This window comes from Neolamprologus brichardi, chromosome 14 (genome assembly GCF_056152115.1).
Source record: "Neolamprologus brichardi isolate AB-2024 chromosome 14, ASM5615211v1, whole genome shotgun sequence".
NCBI lineage: Eukaryota > Metazoa > Chordata > Actinopteri > Cichliformes > Cichlidae > Neolamprologus > Neolamprologus brichardi.
This window is the reverse complement of record NC_142117.1, coordinates 28,343,783-28,364,613: the sequence shown is the minus strand read 5'-3', so window position 1 is coordinate 28,364,613 and position 20,831 is coordinate 28,343,783. Positions and strand designations below refer to the sequence as shown.

The 20,831-nt window shown below is 38.7% G+C and overlaps 1 protein-coding gene across 4 annotated transcripts in view; it reads left to right on the top strand.

Moving 5' to 3' along the window:
• pitpnm3 (PITPNM family member 3) overlaps positions 1-20,831 on the top strand; it is a 101,297-nt gene that overhangs the window by 8,007 nt on the left and 72,459 nt on the right. For all 4 annotated transcript variants that reach the window (XM_006801543.2, XM_006801544.2, XM_006801541.2 and 1 more), the window contains exon 2: positions 15,098-15,193. In XM_006801543.2, coding sequence (XP_006801606.2) covers positions 15,098-15,193 — 96 coding nt within the window. The remainder of the gene's footprint in view (positions 1-15,097; positions 15,194-20,831) is intronic.

Below are 20,831 nucleotides of genomic sequence, written 5' to 3'. Positions count from 1 at the left end.
TAGATAAAAAAAACCATCCATCCATCCTCTGCTTGTCCAAGTCAGGGTTTTAGTCAGTTTTGAGATCACAATTATTTAACATGATTAAGTATTGATTCAGTTTTCCCGAGCTTAAAACATGAGTCAATTGAAAAATAAAGGCTTTCTTTTTGTCATTTCACCTTGAGTACTAGTAGAGATGCCACAATATCCCTCCAAATTACACACAAAGTTTCCTTTCTTGTCTGAGGTGTAGACGCTATACAAATACAGGCCATTTAAAAGGCCATTTTAGGTGACAGTAAGGCAGGTCTGTCATACTCAACTCAGCGTATATAGACACTGATAAAGTGTCTATATGTGTTACTGGGTAAGCTTAATTTTTCATTATCCAAGCTTAATGCTATGAAACCACAATCTTATCTTAAACTTAACCAGTAAAAGCAAAACTAAAAAGCATCTCCCAAACAGGACAAACTATGGTGTCCTTGCTTGCAAACTTCTGACTTCCTCCGGTTCCACAGCACAACCTCCTCTTTAAAAATGAACTCTTATCTCTAGGTTTCCAATAAGTCTTGGACGACAGTCAAGGCGCAGAAACTGAAGGACACCTTGTGCGTAATTTGAAGACGTCAGCAGTTCTTCTTTCAGAGGAGCAGTGTTTAATTCTCCGGGACGAGAACTCGCCAGGCAGGAAATGAGTTTGGTGTTTTTAGAGATACAGGAAAGTGGTGCACTGGATTTTATAACGCGAGACAATATGAGAATGTCATGTTTTATGTTAAGCTTTTCTTTTTGTAAATATTGGAAGCCAAACAATTTAGCTCATGGTTAAGTTTAACGCAGGAGTTTACACAAGAGTCATTCTCTGCATAGCTGGAGTCAGCTGTGCAGTCGGAGGTGAGATGTTATCTTCTTAGTAAAGTATTTGACAGAGATGTTGAGGCATGTTATGTAATAGGGAAGTCAGGAAGACGAATGAGTTCAATTATAAATCTTTCAGGAGCTGCACCAAAACTATTTCTTATTTCTCTCCCGGAGTTGCTATCCTGAATCCCTAATTTCAAAACTTCAAAAGCTGCTGCTATCCAGTAGAAAAGATTGGTCCTGTGTTAATGCTCTGCAGATTAATGTGTGTCTATTAAGTTTCACTTAATGTAGCCTGTGAGCCATGTGGGCCAAAAAGCCGAAATGTGACGCCAATAAATCCAGGCATATCAGCCACAAGTGTTACTGCTGTGCAGTCAGGTTGTAAATCTTACAGGATCCATTTGCATATATTTTTTAAGTAATGTTTTTTAAGCAATAGTATCTCATTTTATGCCAAATGCATGTATAATTTTGACAAAAACTGAAGAATGTGACATTTACACATCTAAAATAATCCTAAGTAACTTTGCCATTTTTAATGACAATAGCACACCTTTATACCACCAAACTCGAGAAACAAATAACAGCTCAGTGTCATGACAAACCCTGAAATTGTTAATTGTTAATAAAATATAAATTAATTCTGTTCTGTCACTCGCTGACCACTTCATTAGGTACACTTTTTTAGTTACACTGCAATACTAAGCAAAGTGTACCACATCACCACCAGAAATAGCATGAACTTTGATATGAGGCACGATGGATCCGTGCTTTTGTTCATACTGAACAACACTGGTGAGTGTATATTATTTGTGTTCTTGCACACAAAAAATGGAAAAATGATGTTGATCTACAAATTTCCATTAGTGTACTTAAAATAGATGCCTCGTCTATCTGTGCACGTGTACAAAAGGTAATAATAACTTAATTCTCATAAAATTTAAGGTTTATTCTCTTAATTCCTGAAGCAGTCCTTCTCAAGTGGATGTAAACAACTGTTTGTGGCAAATTTAGTTTATGACCAATGTGATGGTCCTGTCCATCATATATCACTACACAAGACACACTTTCCTTCTTCTATTTCATGCTGGCTGTTGCTATTAAGAAGGAGATCAGGTGCAGTCTTGACTAATGCACATATGTAACTTCTCTGTGAGGGTAAGCACTTCATAACTACCAGAGAAGATGGATAAAGCTTTCAGTGTAATTAAGTGCCTACTCGTCTGTGAAGGTTCTCAGTCATCCAGGTCATCGTAGTCAAAGGAGCTTGCAAAGAAAAGCGTCTGGACTTCTTTAAGTTCCTTGAAGATGTTTCACCTCTCATCTGAGAAGCTTCTTCAGTTCTAAGGTCAAATGGTGGAGAGTCCCAGATATAAACCTAGTGGGAGTATCCCCCCACAGAGGGACAAAAGGACCCCCTGATGATCCTCTAATCGCCTGAGCCGAGGTGTGAAAATGGGTGTGGGTCCCAATCAGCTAAGGTTTCGGGTGCGCTCATTGTGAAACCTGGCCCCACCTTATCATGTGAATTCCCGAGGTCAGATGGCCCAGGATGTGAGTGGGCGTTAAAGCGTCTGGGAAGGGATCTCAAAACTGGATTATAGATGGCAGACAGTTGGTGTCGTAAACCACCGCCTCTGTTCAAAGATGGTCACTCACAGTGGACATAGATGGCTTCTTTCACTCCTCTTTCAAACCATCTGTCCTCTCTGTCCAAAATGTGAACATTGGCATCCTCGAAAGAGTGTCCTTTATCCTTAAGATGCAGATGGACTGCTGAGTCTTGTCCTGTGGAGGTGGCTCTTCTATGTCAGGACACTCTTTCGAGGATGCCAATGTTCACATTCTGGACAGAGAGGACAGATGGTTTGAAAGAGGAGTGAAAGAAGCATCTATGTCCACTTTGAGCGACCATCTTTGAACAGAGGCGGTGGTTTACGACACCAACTGTCAAAGGAGCTTGCAAAGAAAAGCGTCTGGACTTCTTTAAGTTACTTGAAGCGTTTCACCTCTCATCCGAGAAGCTTCTTCAGTTCTAAGGTCAAATGGTGGAGAGTCCCAGATATAAACCTAGTGGGAGAATCCCCCCACAGAGGGACAAAAGGATCCCCTGATGATCCTCTAATCGCCTAAGCTCTTTTGACTACGATGACCTGGATGACTGAGAAACTTCACAGACATACAACACCAACTGTCTGCCATCTATAATCCAGTTTTGAGTTCCCTCCCCAGACGCCTTAACGCCCACTCACATCCTGGGCCATCTGACCTCAGGAATTCGCATGATAAGGTGGGGCCAGGTTTCACAACGAGCTCATCCGAAACTCTGGCTGATTGGGACCCACACCCATTTTCACACCTTGGCTCAGGCGATTAGAGGATCATCAGGGGGTCCTTTTGTCCCTCTGTGGGGGGATACTCCCACTAGGTTTAAATCTGGGACTCCCCACCATTTGACCTTAGAACTGAAGAAGCTTCTCGGATGAGAGGTGAAACATCTTCAAGGAACTTAAAGAAGTCCAGACGCTTTTCTTTGCAAGCTCCTTTGACTAAGTGCCTACTCAGTCACCAGAATAAGAACAGTGCTTTGAATCTTACATGTGGGGCAATGTAGGATATTGCAGAATAAGAGGTACTTGTTAGTTCATATAACCTCTTTATTCATTGTATTTACAACTTTCACATGTTAGAAGTGTGAATCCTATAACACATAAAACCTAAACAACACTTGCAAGTGTGAACACACTCTTGTTAAACATGTGAAAACCTGTAGAGCATGACTATCTGAGAAGAACAGTGCATTATAAAGAGGTGTTTTCTCTGCAGTAGTTACTGCATTACATTGAAAATAACACAGCATGCTCTCTTAGCAACCTTTTTGCACCACTGTGTATCAGCAAGTTTTTTAGGCGGTTTAATGTCTGCACTCTGCTGAATTTATAATTCACTTTGTTCCTTTTGTTAGCACTCCTTTTGTTCCACTTTGTAAAAAAAACAAAAAACACAAAACACATATGAATAGATGCTGTGCGATTTTGAGAAATGGTGACTTCCTGCAAAGCCACCTGCTTGGCTATTTCACTGCAATTAAAGCCAGGTGCAGGATCAACTTGCAGATGATATAGATGAATTACCACAACCTTTGGATACGTTACCAGCTAATGAACCACAGATTTAGTACTCTTTGTGGGCTTGATACCACCAAATGTTGTCCTGTTTATAACCTCATAATGTGCTGAAGCTTTTATGTAATATGTGTTTATTATTGTGTATTCATTACTTGATTTTTTTTTTTACAAATAGTTTAAAAAAATTACTGAGGTTATATAAGCGTCAGCCTGAGGTGAGATATTATCTTAGTAGAGTTTTTGGCAGACTTGTATTTTATGTATTAGGGAAGCTAGAAAGATAAATGAGTTCAATTATAAATCTTTCAGGAGGTGCATCAGAACTGTTTCCTGTTTCTCTCTCTGAATCTCTAGTTTCACAGTCTCTTCAACAGCTGCAGCTACTGAGTAGTGAAGACTTGCCCTTATTACAGTGCTACAGATAACGGTTAGGGGAAAAAATTGCATTGCGATATTTGTATTGTGATATTGTGTTGACACAAGAAACACCAGGTATAGATAGTTTATTAAATAAATTATAATACTCTGGGAATACTACGAACAAGAGGGCTCATCTCATGCACCACCATCCTGAAGTAATATTAGCTGAGCAAACTTAATTTAAACCGAAAAACCATCCAACACTGGGCACACTTAGCTGGACAAAGCTACCTACTAATTTAGAGCAAAGCAATGGCTCAGTCACAATAGTCTACTAAAAAGAATGTTTCACATTGTGAAATCGAGCCTGGTAATTCCCACCTCAAATTAACATATTTCTACTGAATTTCACTTAAATATAGCAAACAGGCTGAAAATCAGTGGGAAATAGCATATAGATTAATAAATTGTAGGGTTTGTTTAAATAGAATAGCCTGAGTCAGAGAGAGAGGTTTTTCTCCCACTGCGAATGTCCTATAACATATGAGTCATGCAGGATGAGAGATGTTCTTTGCTCACTTATTATACTGTTGATGTTGCTTTTGATTTATAAGTACAGACTAGTCACACATACAGCAACTTATCACCTTAAGTACAGCTGGATATTGATTTAATTTTTTAATTTCCATTCCAGTCCTGTTTATTGATTGAACTCTTTACACATTTTTGTGTGTCTTTTTCGTAACAGAGTTAAAGCCCATTTGCTTTTAACACCTTCAAAAAAGAAAATATTCTATTAGAACTCTGACTTCAGATTTTTAAATATTCCCTATTGCCTGTAATGTTGTAAAAATCTGAATTCATAATATCTTTTGGTTGCTATAAAGCAGAAATTCCTCTAAGAGATTTTTCAAACAACCATGCAGCGTATGCTTCTCTTTCTCCCTTTGGTTCAACTAACTGAAAGCAGCTAAACACCATTTGCATTGACAGATAAACGTCCTTAAAGGAAAACCAAGTAGCTTCTGTTGGCGGAGAGTCAGCTGGAGCTTGAAAGATGCAGTCCAGTAGCTGCTCAGTGCCTAATCCAGGGAAGTTTCTTTAAGTAGATAAATCCCACTTAATGTGTTTATACTGCCTGAAGATGAAGGAGTTTGCATTTTGTTTGTTACAGTCTCTTTGTCTTCACTCGTTTTGCTGTGTTTGGAAACCTGGAGCAGAGTTTTTGGCCCATCAAAACTGTACAACAATGACACAACCATGTTATACACTAAACTTACCAGATGCTGAATTATCTATCCATCTAAAATGTCTTATTGATACTAGAGGTCACAGGCTGCTTTGAGCTGATAGAAAGGCAGCAGTAACTCTAATAGCCACTTGTTACAATCAAGGTTGGCAGAAGAGCACAATACAATAGCAGATTGGCAAAAACACTGCTAGGTCTGATCTTCATTTCTGCTGTGACATTTGGACGGTGGGGTCAGAATCTGGCCAGTTGTGCCAAAGGTTCAGGCTGGTGTTGGTGTAATATGTGTGGGATATTTTCTCTAACACATTTTACCCTACTACCAATCAGCTTACTTGAGTACCTTTGGGGTATGGTGACCGAAGATTTGTGTATGTGTAGCTGACAAATCTGCAGCAACTGTGTGATGCTGTCATCTCAACATGGACCAAAATCTCCTAATACCTAATAAAGTGGCTTGTGAGTGTATAATTGCATATTTGTATAAATTATTTATTTATAAACATGGAAATAATAACATATTGAACAGTGGACAGTTAATAATATCATAACATTAATATATGGAGCATTTATTAGTTATATTACTTAGTGTCACTTTTGTCCCATTCAGGTGTCTGTGAAAATTTAAACCCCTCCACACCAACATTTCATATATTCTGGTTTGAATTCATGCTGAAGCTGAAATTGTGACACAATTTGGAGGTGTTTGCTCACCATGAACAGCTAGGATTGTACTAAGCATTCAGCAGAAATTGCTGGAGCAGTATTTATTTACCCCCACGTGATGCATGTCCAACATTCATTCTTCATTTTGCTTTATTGTTGGCTCCTGAACTGCTGAACACAGTGCTATTTTTTGCCTATTTTGTGGTGAGAAAATTACATACAGCGCCCTTGATAGTTTTATTTATTTATTTATTTTTTTACAGCTGGCTTCTGTAGCTGAAAAATAGGGTAGGAGCAGTTTTAAAGGGGTGAGAGGCATATGATGTATGTCAAAATGCTTGAAATTCACCTGTTATTTTGAGCTAATCATCCTCCGCTTACTTTGAAAGTCAAAACATTTGATGCATAAAAATTCCTGCGACAAATTGTTCACACATGCAACACTGCCACAACATGTGTGCTTGCTGTATGCAAGTGGCAGATAGAGGGTGATTGCAGTGGAGGTGCTTTGGTAAGAGATACTGTCAGCTCACCATTTCGGCTGGCGGCAGGCTTCTGTTTAAACGCTGTTGCAAGTAAATAAAGGAAAGAAAGAGATGAAAGAAGGATGAATCACGAGCAGCCTCGTGTTGCTGTGTTGCTGCTCTGAAGGAAAGCTTTTTAGATATTTAGACATGGGCTTTCTTTGAACACTGTCCAGTGAAGTGCTGAGCTTCTCTCCCTCGGTTTTTGTTAGTTTCCATAAGTTCCACATTCAATTTCAAAGAGCAGCTGTTTGGATTTTGCCTTTGATTTTTGTAGACAAAGGCAGCGTGATGATGAATTATCAATTTTGTTTGAACAGTTTTAGCATATCTGAGTCCTCCCTCAGAAAACAAACCCATAGGTTGTTTGTTAAAGCTGTTATTATTATTATGATTGCACAATAAAAGTGCAAAATAAAATAAATGTGCACTGTGCATCCACAGCCGCTGCTGAATTTAAAACCAGACCACAGTCTTTCTCTAATCTTAACTAAGCACTGTAAGTGCTTCAACATACATACTGCAAATGAGTATTGTAAGATCAAGATCAGATATTGATAAACACAAACATGTTAGGAGTTCCCTGAGAGCACTGGCAAATGAGAGAAGTTTGCCTTGAGGGCTTACTGCAAAAATATTGCTATAACAGAAAATGTGCATAAATATATATGTGTGTATGTATTAAATGTATATATGCATGTATTAATAAATGTAAATAAACTGTGATTAAACAATAAATCAACAATATTCAAAATAGTCCAGAAGAACTTCTGATTTCATATAGGACATGGACTTTAACTCCAGGATGACAGTCCTGTGTCTGACCTGTTTATTTGTTATGATTTGTTCAGTTCACTCTCATTAAGCTGACTTTCTGAATGTTTATCTTCCCAAAGCGTTTCTCCTGTAAAGCATCACTGTCACAGTATGCTGTCGTGACTTCCAATACTTCTTTCCTCCAATTTGTTTTTAAAAACACAGCACTTTTGTATTTTAGAGCTTTCAGTGTTAAGTGGTGTTAATAATTAAACACAACTGGGACTTGGAACTACAACCCGATTACATCAACAGTCGTGTTCCTGTGAAAATGCATCACAAAAAATGTGTGTGCACTGGGAGTGGCAAGGGTACAGAAAACAACACTCTTCACAGCATACTTAGTAGAGCTAAGTGGTGACAAGATGTTGTTGTGAAGCAAACTGCACTAAATGGATGGATTAAAAAGTGTCCGTTAATCTAAGGCAGTTTTACAAGGCGAAGAAGATTATGAACCCAGGCCATTAAACCTGTAGATCAGGTACCTACTCACCCCGTAGAGTATGTATAATAATTTCTGGAGTCTACATTGTGAAGCCTGTTAGGGTTTTATCTGCTGCTGTGTTGATTTTGTTTTGTTTTGGATTTGGAGTTGCCATATTTGAATGAGAAGTTAGAGCTTAAGCAACCAAATTGTATTCGTTAACTGTATGGGTGCAAATCATAGACATAGATACCTACTAAATATGAAATACTATAATGTCACTTTTCAAAACTGGAGCTCAAACTTCTAGGACAGTCTTACCCTGCAGTGAACTGTTCTACCTTTAGATAACAAGTTTGAGAGGTCAGGTTCAGTCACTCGAGTTAGCAAAACGATGGTTACCAGACTGGCTACAGGTTTTTGTGACTTTATGCCTAAGCAAAATCCAAATGGGTGTGTTTATAAATAAATAAATAAACACAGGTGTGGATGAAAAGAGGAAATTAGCGATAGAAACCAAAACAGTTTTTTGTAGTGCTGCAACCATGTTGCTGTTGGACATTTTAACATGGGACTGACTCTATTTTAGAGTTAAGTGAATACTGGGGTAACTGCAGTTCACATATGCATTGAAAGTAGATAGAAGAGCACTATTAGTCTCAACAGTCTGACTCAAAATATTAATTTTCAGTTACTAATAGGGCTTACTAAAGCCTGTTGATTTCCATAAACCAGCAAGATGCTGAAATTTATACTGTTTGCAGTTTGCTTGATCATAGTCTGTAGTTCTTTCAAGCTGTCACCAGTATCTGTTTTGGGGTATAGTGTAGGATGAATGCCCTGTGGGAACTTACAGCAATAATTTCCATTACCCAGTGGGGAAGGCACTGTGTGGTGATAGGCACTGTGGTGTGAGGTTTCAGCCACCCAAGCAATTGGTTAGATTTCCTAAACCTAATAATGCATTCAGAGTGCATGCGCAGCTCCGAAAGTAAACTGAATGTAGCAACATCCACAGAATATTCATTAGATTGGTATCGGTGCCAGCGGTAGGTCCACTGAATAAAAAAGTAGCACTTTAAAAACACTTGGAGGATCTCATAAGGTGACTGACAGTGTATGCAGGGCACTCGACAAATCAAATCCCACAATGGAGCGCCCTGCTCGGCTGTTTTTTTTAAGGCAGCAGCTGACTTGATATATGTGGAAAGTAAGAGTTTTTATTTTTAAAGTAGTTAGGATGCTGTGAACCCCATGGGCTTCTCTTCACACTCAGCATGAGCTTTCCTTGCCCACCATCCTTTTCAACTCTGTGGCATGCAGGAACGCCTCCTCCCGTCAGTACGCTTTCACATGTTTTATTGATTAGCATTCAAATATCTCAGTGAAGACAGAACAAAGATTTACCACAAAGCAAGAAAGCATGAGACAAGGCTAATCAAAAGGTATTGGCTGAAGCATTTGCTTATTACGCCAACCCTTTTAACAAAAGATCTTTTAGCATGCAGCTCCTGTACACAGGGCTCGAAGCAAATAATAAAACAAAGCAAAAACAAAACAAACAAACAAACAAGAAAAAAACAAAAAACTTTCCACCTCACGGCTCTTTCAAACAGCTGACAGTAAAATAGATAGCACAGTGGAGAGTGACGGCTCAGATATTACATACAGGTAGAGACTTGTAACCATACAAGCCTGAAAGTTTGTGTTTTGCCCTTTGAGAGTGTTTGCCTGCTTTCATGTAGAATGCAAACATGACCAAGTCTTCCAATTTCACTATGTACAGTAGAATCACAGCTTTATTCCCAACATTAACTGCTATACTCTACTTGTCACCATTCATACACACTATATTATTTTATAGGGTTACCGGTTTTGTAATCAGTTATTTATTAGAAGAGAGAGAGAGAGAGAACAGAAAAGATAATATTTCCTCTTGAAGCAACCCACTGGACCATTACCATCAACAATACAGTAACATACAATAAGAATACACAGTAAATAAATCCAGAGCATCCATCCAATACTTGCCCTGACACCACATGAACGTCCCAGACAAATATCAAACACTGCAGAAAAGGATAAGTATACCAATCTTCCCCATCATCTTTTATAACTGCAGATGGCAGGGAATGCAGGGGTTGCAGGGATTGTTGAAAGAAAAAGCACCTTTCAAAGGTACTGCTTGTGTGATTGTGCAGTATTTCCCCTTTTTGAATCAGAACCACGGGCTACAATGTGAATGCCAGCATTAGTAGTTCTGCTCTCATGATCATTTAGGCATAAATCTATAATCTCTTGTCCAGGACGTAAGCCAAACAACTAAATTAGATGGATAAAATCGCTCTAATGCATCCTTTTTGCACACAAATAAAAATAATGTCTTCATTATTATTTCTTCCATTGAGCGTGACCCTGTTGATATAGTTAGAACTAATGCAGCTCAAATGAACAACCAAATGCATTGCAAATCTTGTACCAGGCAAAGATAAATACACCAGAGATTGTCCTCCATCTCATCTTGTATTTCGTGCTGTTTTGATGTCTGTGCCACTGCCAGAAGTCAGTCTGACACAATACATACAATATAAATGAGAGGGTGGGCAAGTGGGCTACCACAAGCAGGCATGCCAGCTGTCTGTTGTTTCATAGCACTGTACTGCTGACTCACTTACAGAATAATAGAATAATGTGCGCTTTGTCTGCTGTACTTACCTGTCTTCTGGTCAAGGCTTTGCTGAGCATTTTAAATGTATTTATAGCTCCTGTTTCCATTTTGTTAAAGTGGTTGGAAGCATATTTCCATTTTCAAAGAGAGAAGTGTTTTCCTGGAAATAGCAATCATCTTGGTGTTTGGTGCAGTAATTGCTTATTTGTCTGTGAGCAGAGAATTATATTTTGGCTAGATTGCCTTGCTCTGTGTACGTTGGGCTCCCTGACCAGTTGTTGCCACAAATTAGTACTCAGGGATGGTATATAAGGGATTCCTGTGTAATGTGCTGGAAAAATGCTGTTTTGGCTGGGGGTGCTGCTGCTGGTCTGAATGTTGATGCACAATAAATGCTCACTCAAGGACTGGACTAATCCACACTTGAGCCTGCTCAATCATTCTCCATTGCAGAGAAAAGGGAAAAGGCTGTGTTGTGGTTCAGGGATCCCATAGTCCCTTGAAGACAATTTGCTGATAGAGAAAGTTGCTGCTAAGTCAAAGGTTGAAGAGCAAACTTCACCCTAATCCTTACTTATTAGGCCTGTTGATTATTTATGTCATCATCCTTTATGGGAGAAAAGCAAGGTTACTGAGTCATCTATCCATATTATTCCTCTGTAATGCTGAAAGTAGCTCTGTGATTATGCCATAATCATAGAGCTACCTCACAGCAGTCCAGTGTGAGTAAAGATCCAGCCTAGATGTGACGTAATATGAAGCTATACGATCCGAGCCTATGTGGCATATTACAACAAGAAATCATAAGTTCTTCCTAGCCAGGCTTATACTGTAGTCACACTATGCAAACCAGTGGTTTGAGACCAACGCATAATCAAAACAATTGCAATGGTGCAATAAATTGCAGTCTTGTTGCCTTTGGGGGACCGTGGCTCAGGGGGTTGGGAAGCATATCTGTAACCGAAAGGTTGCCGGTTCAATCCCCGGGCTTTCTGTCCTGGTTGTTGTGTCCTTGGGCAAGACACTTTATCCTACCGCCTACTGGTGTTGGCCAGAGGGGCTGATGGCACGATCCAATGCGAGAGTGAATGAATAGTGGCATTGTAAAGCGCTTTGGGTGCCTTGATAAGCACTATATAAATCCAATCTATTATTATTATTATTAGAAATCATTGCTTGAAAGATCCTGTGACTGCTCACATTCAGGAGCCGTCTTCATTTTTGCTACGTCAAAACAACAATTAAATGGCATCAAGATGAAGTCAGTCTACTATCAGTCTGCTGTTACTTTGCAATTGGGGTCAAGCTGGGAAATAAATTTGTGATAATGGAGCAATTAACTGTGATAAATTAGTGAAAATTGCAAATCTGTTGCTGTCTGTTATAAATCTTTTGTTGAACCTGAACCTCATAGATTTGAAACAGAAATTCAGAAATTACTCAGCAAATAGTGATGTAGTAGCTGGAGGATGATAATTTAAAAGCTTAATGGCTAAATAGGTGTTTGCTGGAATATAACTAGGTTACAACCAGCTGGCAACCAGCTTGGTTGCTTGTTTGCATTTATAATAGATGGTGGTTGTTTGCAAACCTTCACCAATCGCTTTGAGAGTGATTGCAGTCAATCTGATACAGACTGCAATGTTTTGGAGACAGATTCCATCAGAGGGCCTGTTCAGCTGCCTTGCAATCTTGCACAACTACTTGAAATTGGTTGCTGAATACCAAAAACTTCCATGCAATCATTGGGCATTAAACTTATGTTTAATCATTACATCTATGAATTACAGTAGATTAGATCATTTTTATTGTACTATTTGGTTCTTCCTCCCTGGTATCGGCTATAAATTGTAAATAAACTCTCTCGTCACCTATTGTGTGAGCAGACATGCACCTGTGCCATCACGCCTCTGCTGTTTGCCTGTTCCAGGCAAGTAGATTGATACATTACAGTGGATTGATATCACTAAATATCCTCAGTGCACAATTGAATTGGCAGAACTTGTTGTATGGAGATGTAGTCAGAGTCTTTCTGTCTTTGCTAAATATTTAGGATTTGCATGATTTCTATGATTGGTGGTATAATTTAGCAATTTTCATCACATATGCTGCTGTGCAACAAGTCTTTTTGCTTTCAAGGTGCAAGACATTCTTGGTATTTCTTAAGCAATAGCTGTCTAGGCTTTCTAAAGGCTGGCTGGTTGGCTGTTTTTTTATTTTTTTTAATTAATTTTTTTCACTCGTTTTCAGTCAAGTTTAGATTCTTAACCATTTTTTAGATAAAATATTTTTTGTTTGTTAAGCCACTTAACCTTGATTTGTGAATCATTCAAACATAAATGTTCTGTCTACACATAACAGACAGCTTGACAAAGAATCAGTTTTAGTTGCCTTTAAGCACTGTTACTAGGTCCCATCTTAAAACATATAGTTTGTTCTGATTTTGTTAGCTGAATCTATGAAAACTGCCAAAGATAGTATCATTTAACAGACATAAATAGTATTTTTGCACTAGCTAACACCTGAAAACCTGGAATACCTCAGCATGCTGTGCAGTGTGTCCTTAAAGAATTTGAAGAAATTGGACAAGTGGAGGACAGAAGAAGTGGTAGGCTTTTAAAAAAAACAGCTGAGTAACAGTATCTGAAAGTCATGCACAAAGTCATGCAAAAAAAAAAGAAAGATAAAAGTGAAAATCCAGCAACGACCTGACACACAACCTGAGACATGCAATCTTGCAATCTCAATCTGTAGTTGACTCTTCACTGAAGCCTCAATAGAAATGGTCTCAGTGGAAGAGTCACTGTGAAGAAGCTATTCTTAAGTAAGAGAAACAGGGAGAAAAAGCCAAGGTATGCCAAATTACACAAAAACTGGAGTAAAAATCAATGGCAATATAGTGTTGAGTCCAATTCTGGAATATCTGATTCAAACCATCATCAATATTTATGAAGGAAATTAAGAGAGAGGTACAACAGTGAGTGTTTACAGCCACCTGTAAAACACAGTAGAGGCCCTGTCATGGTTTGGTGCTGCATTTCTGCCAGTGGTGTTGGGGATGATGCGAAGATTGATGAAATTATGAACGCAGAAAATAAAGTCAAATTTTGATCCACGATGCAGTACCATTTGGAAAGCATTTGATTATCAATGGCTTTATTTTTCCGCGGGTCAATGATGGTAAACGCAGTGCTAATGAGGTAAAAGCCTCTATGGGGAAAAAAACAGAGTGGAGCACTAACAGTCATGGACTGGCCTTCCAAGAGCACTAACCACAATATTATTGAAGCAGTGTGAGACTATCTTGAGAGAGAATGGAGCAAAAGGCAGGCAAGAAGAGTGTTGAATGTCCTCGAGAACTGCTCCTAAGTGCTACTTAAAGAAATTACAGGAAAGCTTGCTAGAGAGAGTTCAGAGTGTGTTGAAGAGTAAAGGTGGTCATACAGAATATTGACTTTCAATTAATATTGTGCAAACTCTTCCTGTTGCCTTATAAGCTGTATTTTTACACATCGCTTTAAACAATTTCAAATTTGTAGTGTAAACTTACATGTGTAGGTTTGCAATGAAGGACATAATTCACAATAATTCATAAATAATTCATAATTTCCCTGAAGGGACCTCCCCAAGGGATTAATAAAGTTCTATTCTATTCTGTTCTATTCTAAAAGTTATACTGCCCAGTGAATTCTTGCACATTGAAGGAGATGCAAAAATGTTGCTTTAAGATTAAACCAGGAGGAGTCAGGAAGGAAATGTGGTTCATTACCAGTACATCATCACAATGCAGCAGAGGTCAGAGGAATCTTTCTTTGAGCTTTATCAAATTGCTGTCCCAAGGAGAAGAACAGTAAATAAACATCATCTGAACTTTGGTACAGGCCTTTTGAACTTCACTTGAGATCCAGCGCATTCAGTGGAGTTGACATAGTGTTTTCTCAGTTTTGACCCACAGTGTTTCAGACTACTGCCGCTTCAGTGAATTTTAAGAAATCATTTTGCTGTTCTTGGCTGTTTGCAGTGGTTTTATGTGTGGATACCTGAGAGTAAACATTGTGAACAAATGGAAAAAGGCTTAAATTTTTTGTTGTTGTTTCTGTTCTTGTATCAGAAGGTCATGAAAAACACTGCCTGGCTGTCTTGCTGAGACACTTGTGGGCTGCGACAGTGCTCAAAGGAAAGTGCAATTGGGTCTTTTCACCTGCTGTGACACTTGAAAGGCCAAGCACTCCCACCTGGGGCTTTCACACTTGCTTTTCTCTCCAAATCTTTAGAGGTGTCAACCAACATAAAGAAAAGGAAAAAATACAAATATGTTTGAGTTGTCTGTCCTTGTCTTTCTTCATTTACTGCATTATGTTGACCGACTCTAAAAGCAGAATTTTCACCCTTTTTTTTTTTTTGGATTCACAGGTTCGTCAAGAAAATACAGCGCCACTCATTGGTGCCTGCAGAATATTGCACAAGAATCAGTCGACAGCTCCGATGAGGAGTTCTTTGACGCCAGAGGTTAGTAAGACATTGCATGTCCTCATCTCCTCGTGCCTTCATCTTGTAGTTTTTGGACTTTCCAACATTATTAGTGAATGGAATAACCTGAACTTATGATCAGCATTTCAAAAAACCTCTATACTTGTTTTCCTTGCTGCCCTTTTCACTGAAGGAGCTGAAGAAAATGTATCCTGTAGGCATTATGATAGATAAATTATTCATTACTGAAAAGTTCCAGAAGAAGCATTAAAAAATAGCAGTAACACTATTTTAAAAAGGCATCTGTGCTGGCAAGGACAAGTAACAAAATAACACAACTCTTGCTGGACAAAATGACACATCCTCGTTTAGCATTTAGGGAAAAGAGGCCAAAAGGAGCTGGTGCAGCTGCTAGCAACAAATACAAGATGATTTGTCAGCATAATGTGGGTGCAAGGCAGACAAACAAAGTCAGGAACAAATCTGAAAAACAAACAGAATTATACAAAGAACCATGAATAACAATGAATAACAAATTTCAAATGATTGCAGAGTTGTCTGTTTCCTTTACTCATCAAACAAACACTACACAGACAGCTTCGATTGGTGGTGCAGGTATTTTTCAGTGTCTTCTCTCAATGATGAAAACTTGCTTAAAAGAGGCAATAATCACTAATCTCAACAATTAAGAATCTGGGATATCATACAAGATTGAATTCCAACTACAGAATAATAAATCAAATAATAAAACTAGACAAATGTAACAGGTTGTGACAAAGGTTAATTAGCTCCTTTTATTTCAAAGCAGGAGGTCCGTATTGTGTATTTATGATTGCTGTAGTGACCGGACTTGATATAGATGACAAATGAAGTCTGTCACTCTTAATTGTTGTCCACTTTCCTGCTGAAGATCCTTTTAAATTCATTTAGATGTCAGCTTGACCATAAATAGACACACTTGAGAACATGCCGGACTGCTAGCCTTTTCACGGTCCCAGTGGGAGTTAATCAGCGAATAAGTACAACACTTATCGCTCCAATTAGCCACTCCAAGTGCTTATCCCCAAAGAGTCTGATGGTAGAGACACTTATCAATTATGGCTTTAGTAGTGTAACATGTTCTTATTTTACATCGGTGAATATCCAGCAGTGTGTTTAGAGTTTCGGGTGTTTAGTGTTCCTTTGTATGAGATGAAAACATGATAAAAATGTGCCTCTGGGGTATCAGATAAAAAGTGCTGCACTCATTTCTATTTTTGCATTTAAGGGAAAATGTAAGTCACATGTGCGGTGTGGAGGAGCTTTATATAACATTGTCTATTCAGTCTTGTCCTTAACTTTTGCTTTTATTGATGCCATTTTCCCTTCCATTTTTATTCAGTTTTGTTTGATTTTCCTTCCCTCCCCTCTCCCGCGTTGTCTCTTTGCCAAAAAAAGGCACGTTTACAACTCATAGTCTTAGAAAACATTAAATATTTATCCTTATCACAGCTGTTGCAGAGCAGAGCTGTGCATTGCACTGCATTTTATGAGACCGGCATCGAGGCGCCTATCAGTGGCGAGGAATCACTGGGGGATAAGATAGCACACATGCCTTATATGTGAGCCGATGTACCTCATCACCCTCACACTATCTGCATGGAATTCCACTCTCAGCCAAGAAATATCCCACGTGGCTGTGAAGCGGAGAGAAACGGAGATGTCCCTTATGTCCTTTGATTAAATATTGGTGGTTAATGGGAAAAGAAGCTGCAATTATCTTGACGATATTTTCTTTGTGTTTACGTATTTCTTGTTAATTAGTTCAAATGAACATTTTGGCACTGTTGGAAAATGTGCTTATTTGCCTTCTAGCTGTGAAGCTTCATAGTTAGAGTATGGACTTGATATTGGAATCAGTCTTTACACCTTAAATAGGATTGGCGGACCTCTAGTATCATTGCGGAGGTCATCTATCATCCTAATCCTGTGAGAACCTGCCATGCCTCTAATTTGTAAAGTAAAAATTCTACTATAGGTTTCCAACCAGAGAAGTCCTATGTTGTTGGGAGATGCAAAGAGAAAGACTGCAGAGAATATTCAAAAATGATGATCCGCTGAGGCAACGCCTGAAGGGAGCAGCTGAAAAAGAAGACTCCCTGTGTTACCGTTAGTCCCCTGTGATTTCAGCTTTTTTTTAAAGCACACTTTTTTCTGCCTCTTTGCTGCACGATGAATATGTTGTATGCAAGTTATACAGTGCAGTTTCAAGAGGATATATATTGCTACATAACCTGGAGACCAATTTACAGAGAGAGCTCAGTGCATGGTAGCATGCGTTTCAACAGGCTCAGCAGTCATTGTGTGCAGCCTATTGATGGTTATGCAAATAGCAACCAGAGATGTCAGTTATTACATTGTTTGGTAATAAGTGACATGTTTCACAGTTAGAGGGTAATTTCTAAATGACACGATGTCCCCACTCGTAATAATCCCATGTCAAGATGATTTAGGTTGTTAATTAACCTTTTTCCTAATTTCCTGCCTGTATATAGTGTATATAGTGTAGTGTATAGTGTATAGTGTTGTATATAGTGTATCATCTTACTTTTTTTCATTGATTGTACTTATTTGTATTTTTGTATTTCCTTCTGATATCTGTACCTGAGCTGAGGTGACGCAAAAATTTCCCCGTTGTGGGATCAATAAAGTCTTATCTTATCTTATCTTATCTTATCTTATCTTATCTTATCTTATCTTATCTTATCTTATCTTATCTTATCTTATCTTATCTTATCTTATCTTATCTTATCTTATCTTATCTTATCTTATATCCACCAAAGCTAACTGGCTATAATCTGTAGCTTCAGACATAAACTGCTGTGGAACATCTGTCTCCTCAAAGCAGTCAAGATAGCTGAAACACTGATCAAGGAGGATGCTATTGTTTTCCAGTCATGAATTTTGCATTTTATAGAGAATCTGTAACATCAAAGTTTCCATATCCATCTGTTGTGAGGTGAAAACCGTGTTGCTTCTTTGTAGAGTGGCCTGAATTTGTATTCAAGACGCTTTTCACAAAGCACCATTCAGTTTTGGTCCTGTCTTTTATTTCAGGCCATTTCGTCCATCTCTAGTTGGCTTATTGCTTGTTTGTTTGGTCTGTGGAGAGCAAACATATCACATCTCATTTTGTCATCTCTCACCGAGCACACCATCGGAAGGACTTGGGGCAGGCCAGTGTTTTTGAAGTATTAGGTTGTGAAAACCCTGGATTATCCTTTCAAGTTGGATAAAAGCAAGACTGCTTCATTCTGCAAAGAAGGCTCTTAAGAATGAGCACAAGTGAAAGGATATACAGCGTAGCACAGAGAGGGGAGCATATTCTAACTGAGTTTATTTTTTCCTTGTGGTCTGTCTGTGACTTTATAGCCTGAGCTCAGGGGAGAAGTGGAGCTGTGTCCTGCAGCAAAGACAACAGAGCAAGTTATTCTAAACATAAACATGCGCTTAGAATGAAAGATGCCTTCCTTAAAAGGGAAACCAGACCAAGGTCATAAAAGGTTGTTGAAATTATGACCCACTACAGCTGCTTGCTAACTGCAGGCCTCTGAGTGTTGGTTGTGTATAACTCATCTCTTTTTTTCCTGCAGGCAAAGGGGATATATGGTTTTCTCATGAAAAGTAATTTAAAAGTTAGAAAAGTTGAGAGAGAAACTGAAAGAATTGGATTCCGAATGAAAGCATGATTGAGTGGTTAGTTTGTCATATTATAGGCCCACCACTCAAACCATCACAATAAGCTTGGGGGAATTTTATTTATGCTGTTATGATGAATGCCTTCCTCTGCACTGCGTTACCCAGTGGACAGAGGAAAAAAAACACATGAAAATGTATGAAGACTGTCAGAGCATTTCCCCAGATTTCTGCTAAAAAGATGAGCCCAGGCTGCCTCTATTATCACTTTGGGTTTGTGTGTGTGGGGGGGTCGGGGTGGTGTGGGGGGGGTGGGTGGGTGGTGGTGGGGTGGGGGGTGGTATTGTTTTAAACAGTTGTTTAAACCATTTCCTTGATTATGAGCTGTATCTATACAGATGGTTTTGTAAATACAATATATTCTCTGGATCTTCCTGGAAAGGAAATGATGCATCTCTAGGGCTCTTGCCCACACTGCACATGGCATTTTAAGCTGAGTATTCAGAAGTGGCTACACTGTATTCCAGAGCGTTCACTTCATCTAAGCTTTTGAGACCCATCAATATAATTGGTTGGTCACAGCATGCATCTATTACAAGTTGATCAAAGACTGCTTGTAAAGAGTTTGCGAAAAAGAAAAGATGAAAATGCACACATAAGCGGAGGACACAAGGGTTTGACATTTGTGAGGTTTTTCATCTGTCATCCAGCAGATTGGTTTTGCAGCATTAGTTTAGGGCATCACTTTTGTCCTTTTGGGGGTTCACAATAATATGGTGACAGTATACTGTATGGGAAGTATGATTTTATGTATTGGCCCCTCATTTCTAGCATAACGTAGCAGATTAAGATTCCTGTAGTGTCCCATTAAATGAGACTTGAGAGGCCGGTTGCAGCATTCCTATTAAATAATGTGCTTGTATTTTCTGTTCTGCCTGATGAATGAAAACAGGATGGTATTCTATCAGTAGTACAAACATTCAGTCAGTGAAGGGGCTAGGCTAACCGTAGCTTAGTTTAACAAATGGACAACTTCCATGTTTCATCTCAAGTATGATTTTTTATAGTTAGTTATCAGAACAAAGCAAATAAATAAAACTATATTATTCTGATGTTCAAATTCATTCTAAAAGATCTTTAAATACTACAGCTTTCACTAGATTAGAATTCTCTAACCAGATATTAACCAATAATAATTACCAGCCAAATAATTACCATATAATTATCATACAATTTCTAATTAGCATATCATTTCTAATTAACAGAGCATTTCATACATATTACTGAAGCTGGGTCCCATCTGTTACTGCTAGTCACATATGTGCTTTGTACAGCAAAAAAGACGTGTTTTTAGCCACAGCGCCTCACATTCTTTGCCTCAAATCTCATCCTGCTGATGTGCCTCTTTCCACACAATCCTCCTCTTTGTCATTTCTCCGATTTTCATTGCTGCTCTTTCACAGATTTTTCGTTTTTTCAGAAACAGATTCTTCCCTAAAAAGCCATCAAAGTTTAATATTTGCAAAAAAAATTCAAATAAACCCTAAGGCATATTTGTGATTTATTGTTTAGTGTGATGAAAATTAATTTAACTGTAGCATTAGAGTACAAATCTGAGCAGTTTTTTGTAAGAAAAAATTATAATAATTGAATAAGATGTAACAAATGACAGTGTAAATCATATTGTTAAACGGGGAAGCAGACATGAAATTCATCAACGTCTGTGATGAGAACTGAGGCTGTGAGCTTTATTTTTTTGTTACTGATGTTGTTGCGTGTCAGCCAGTGTTTGTGTGACATGGTGTAGAGGCAACACAGCTGTTTGCTGGATGTTTGATGCTGTCATCTCTGTTGATTAACTCCCCTGACTCCTTTGTGCACAGCTGCCCCTTAGCAAAGCCCCCACGCACCCCAACACGCAAACACAAAATCAGTTTGTCACATCGTCAGAGGCTTCTGGAGCTGACCTACAGTGATGACAAAAACAGAAGCGAAACACACA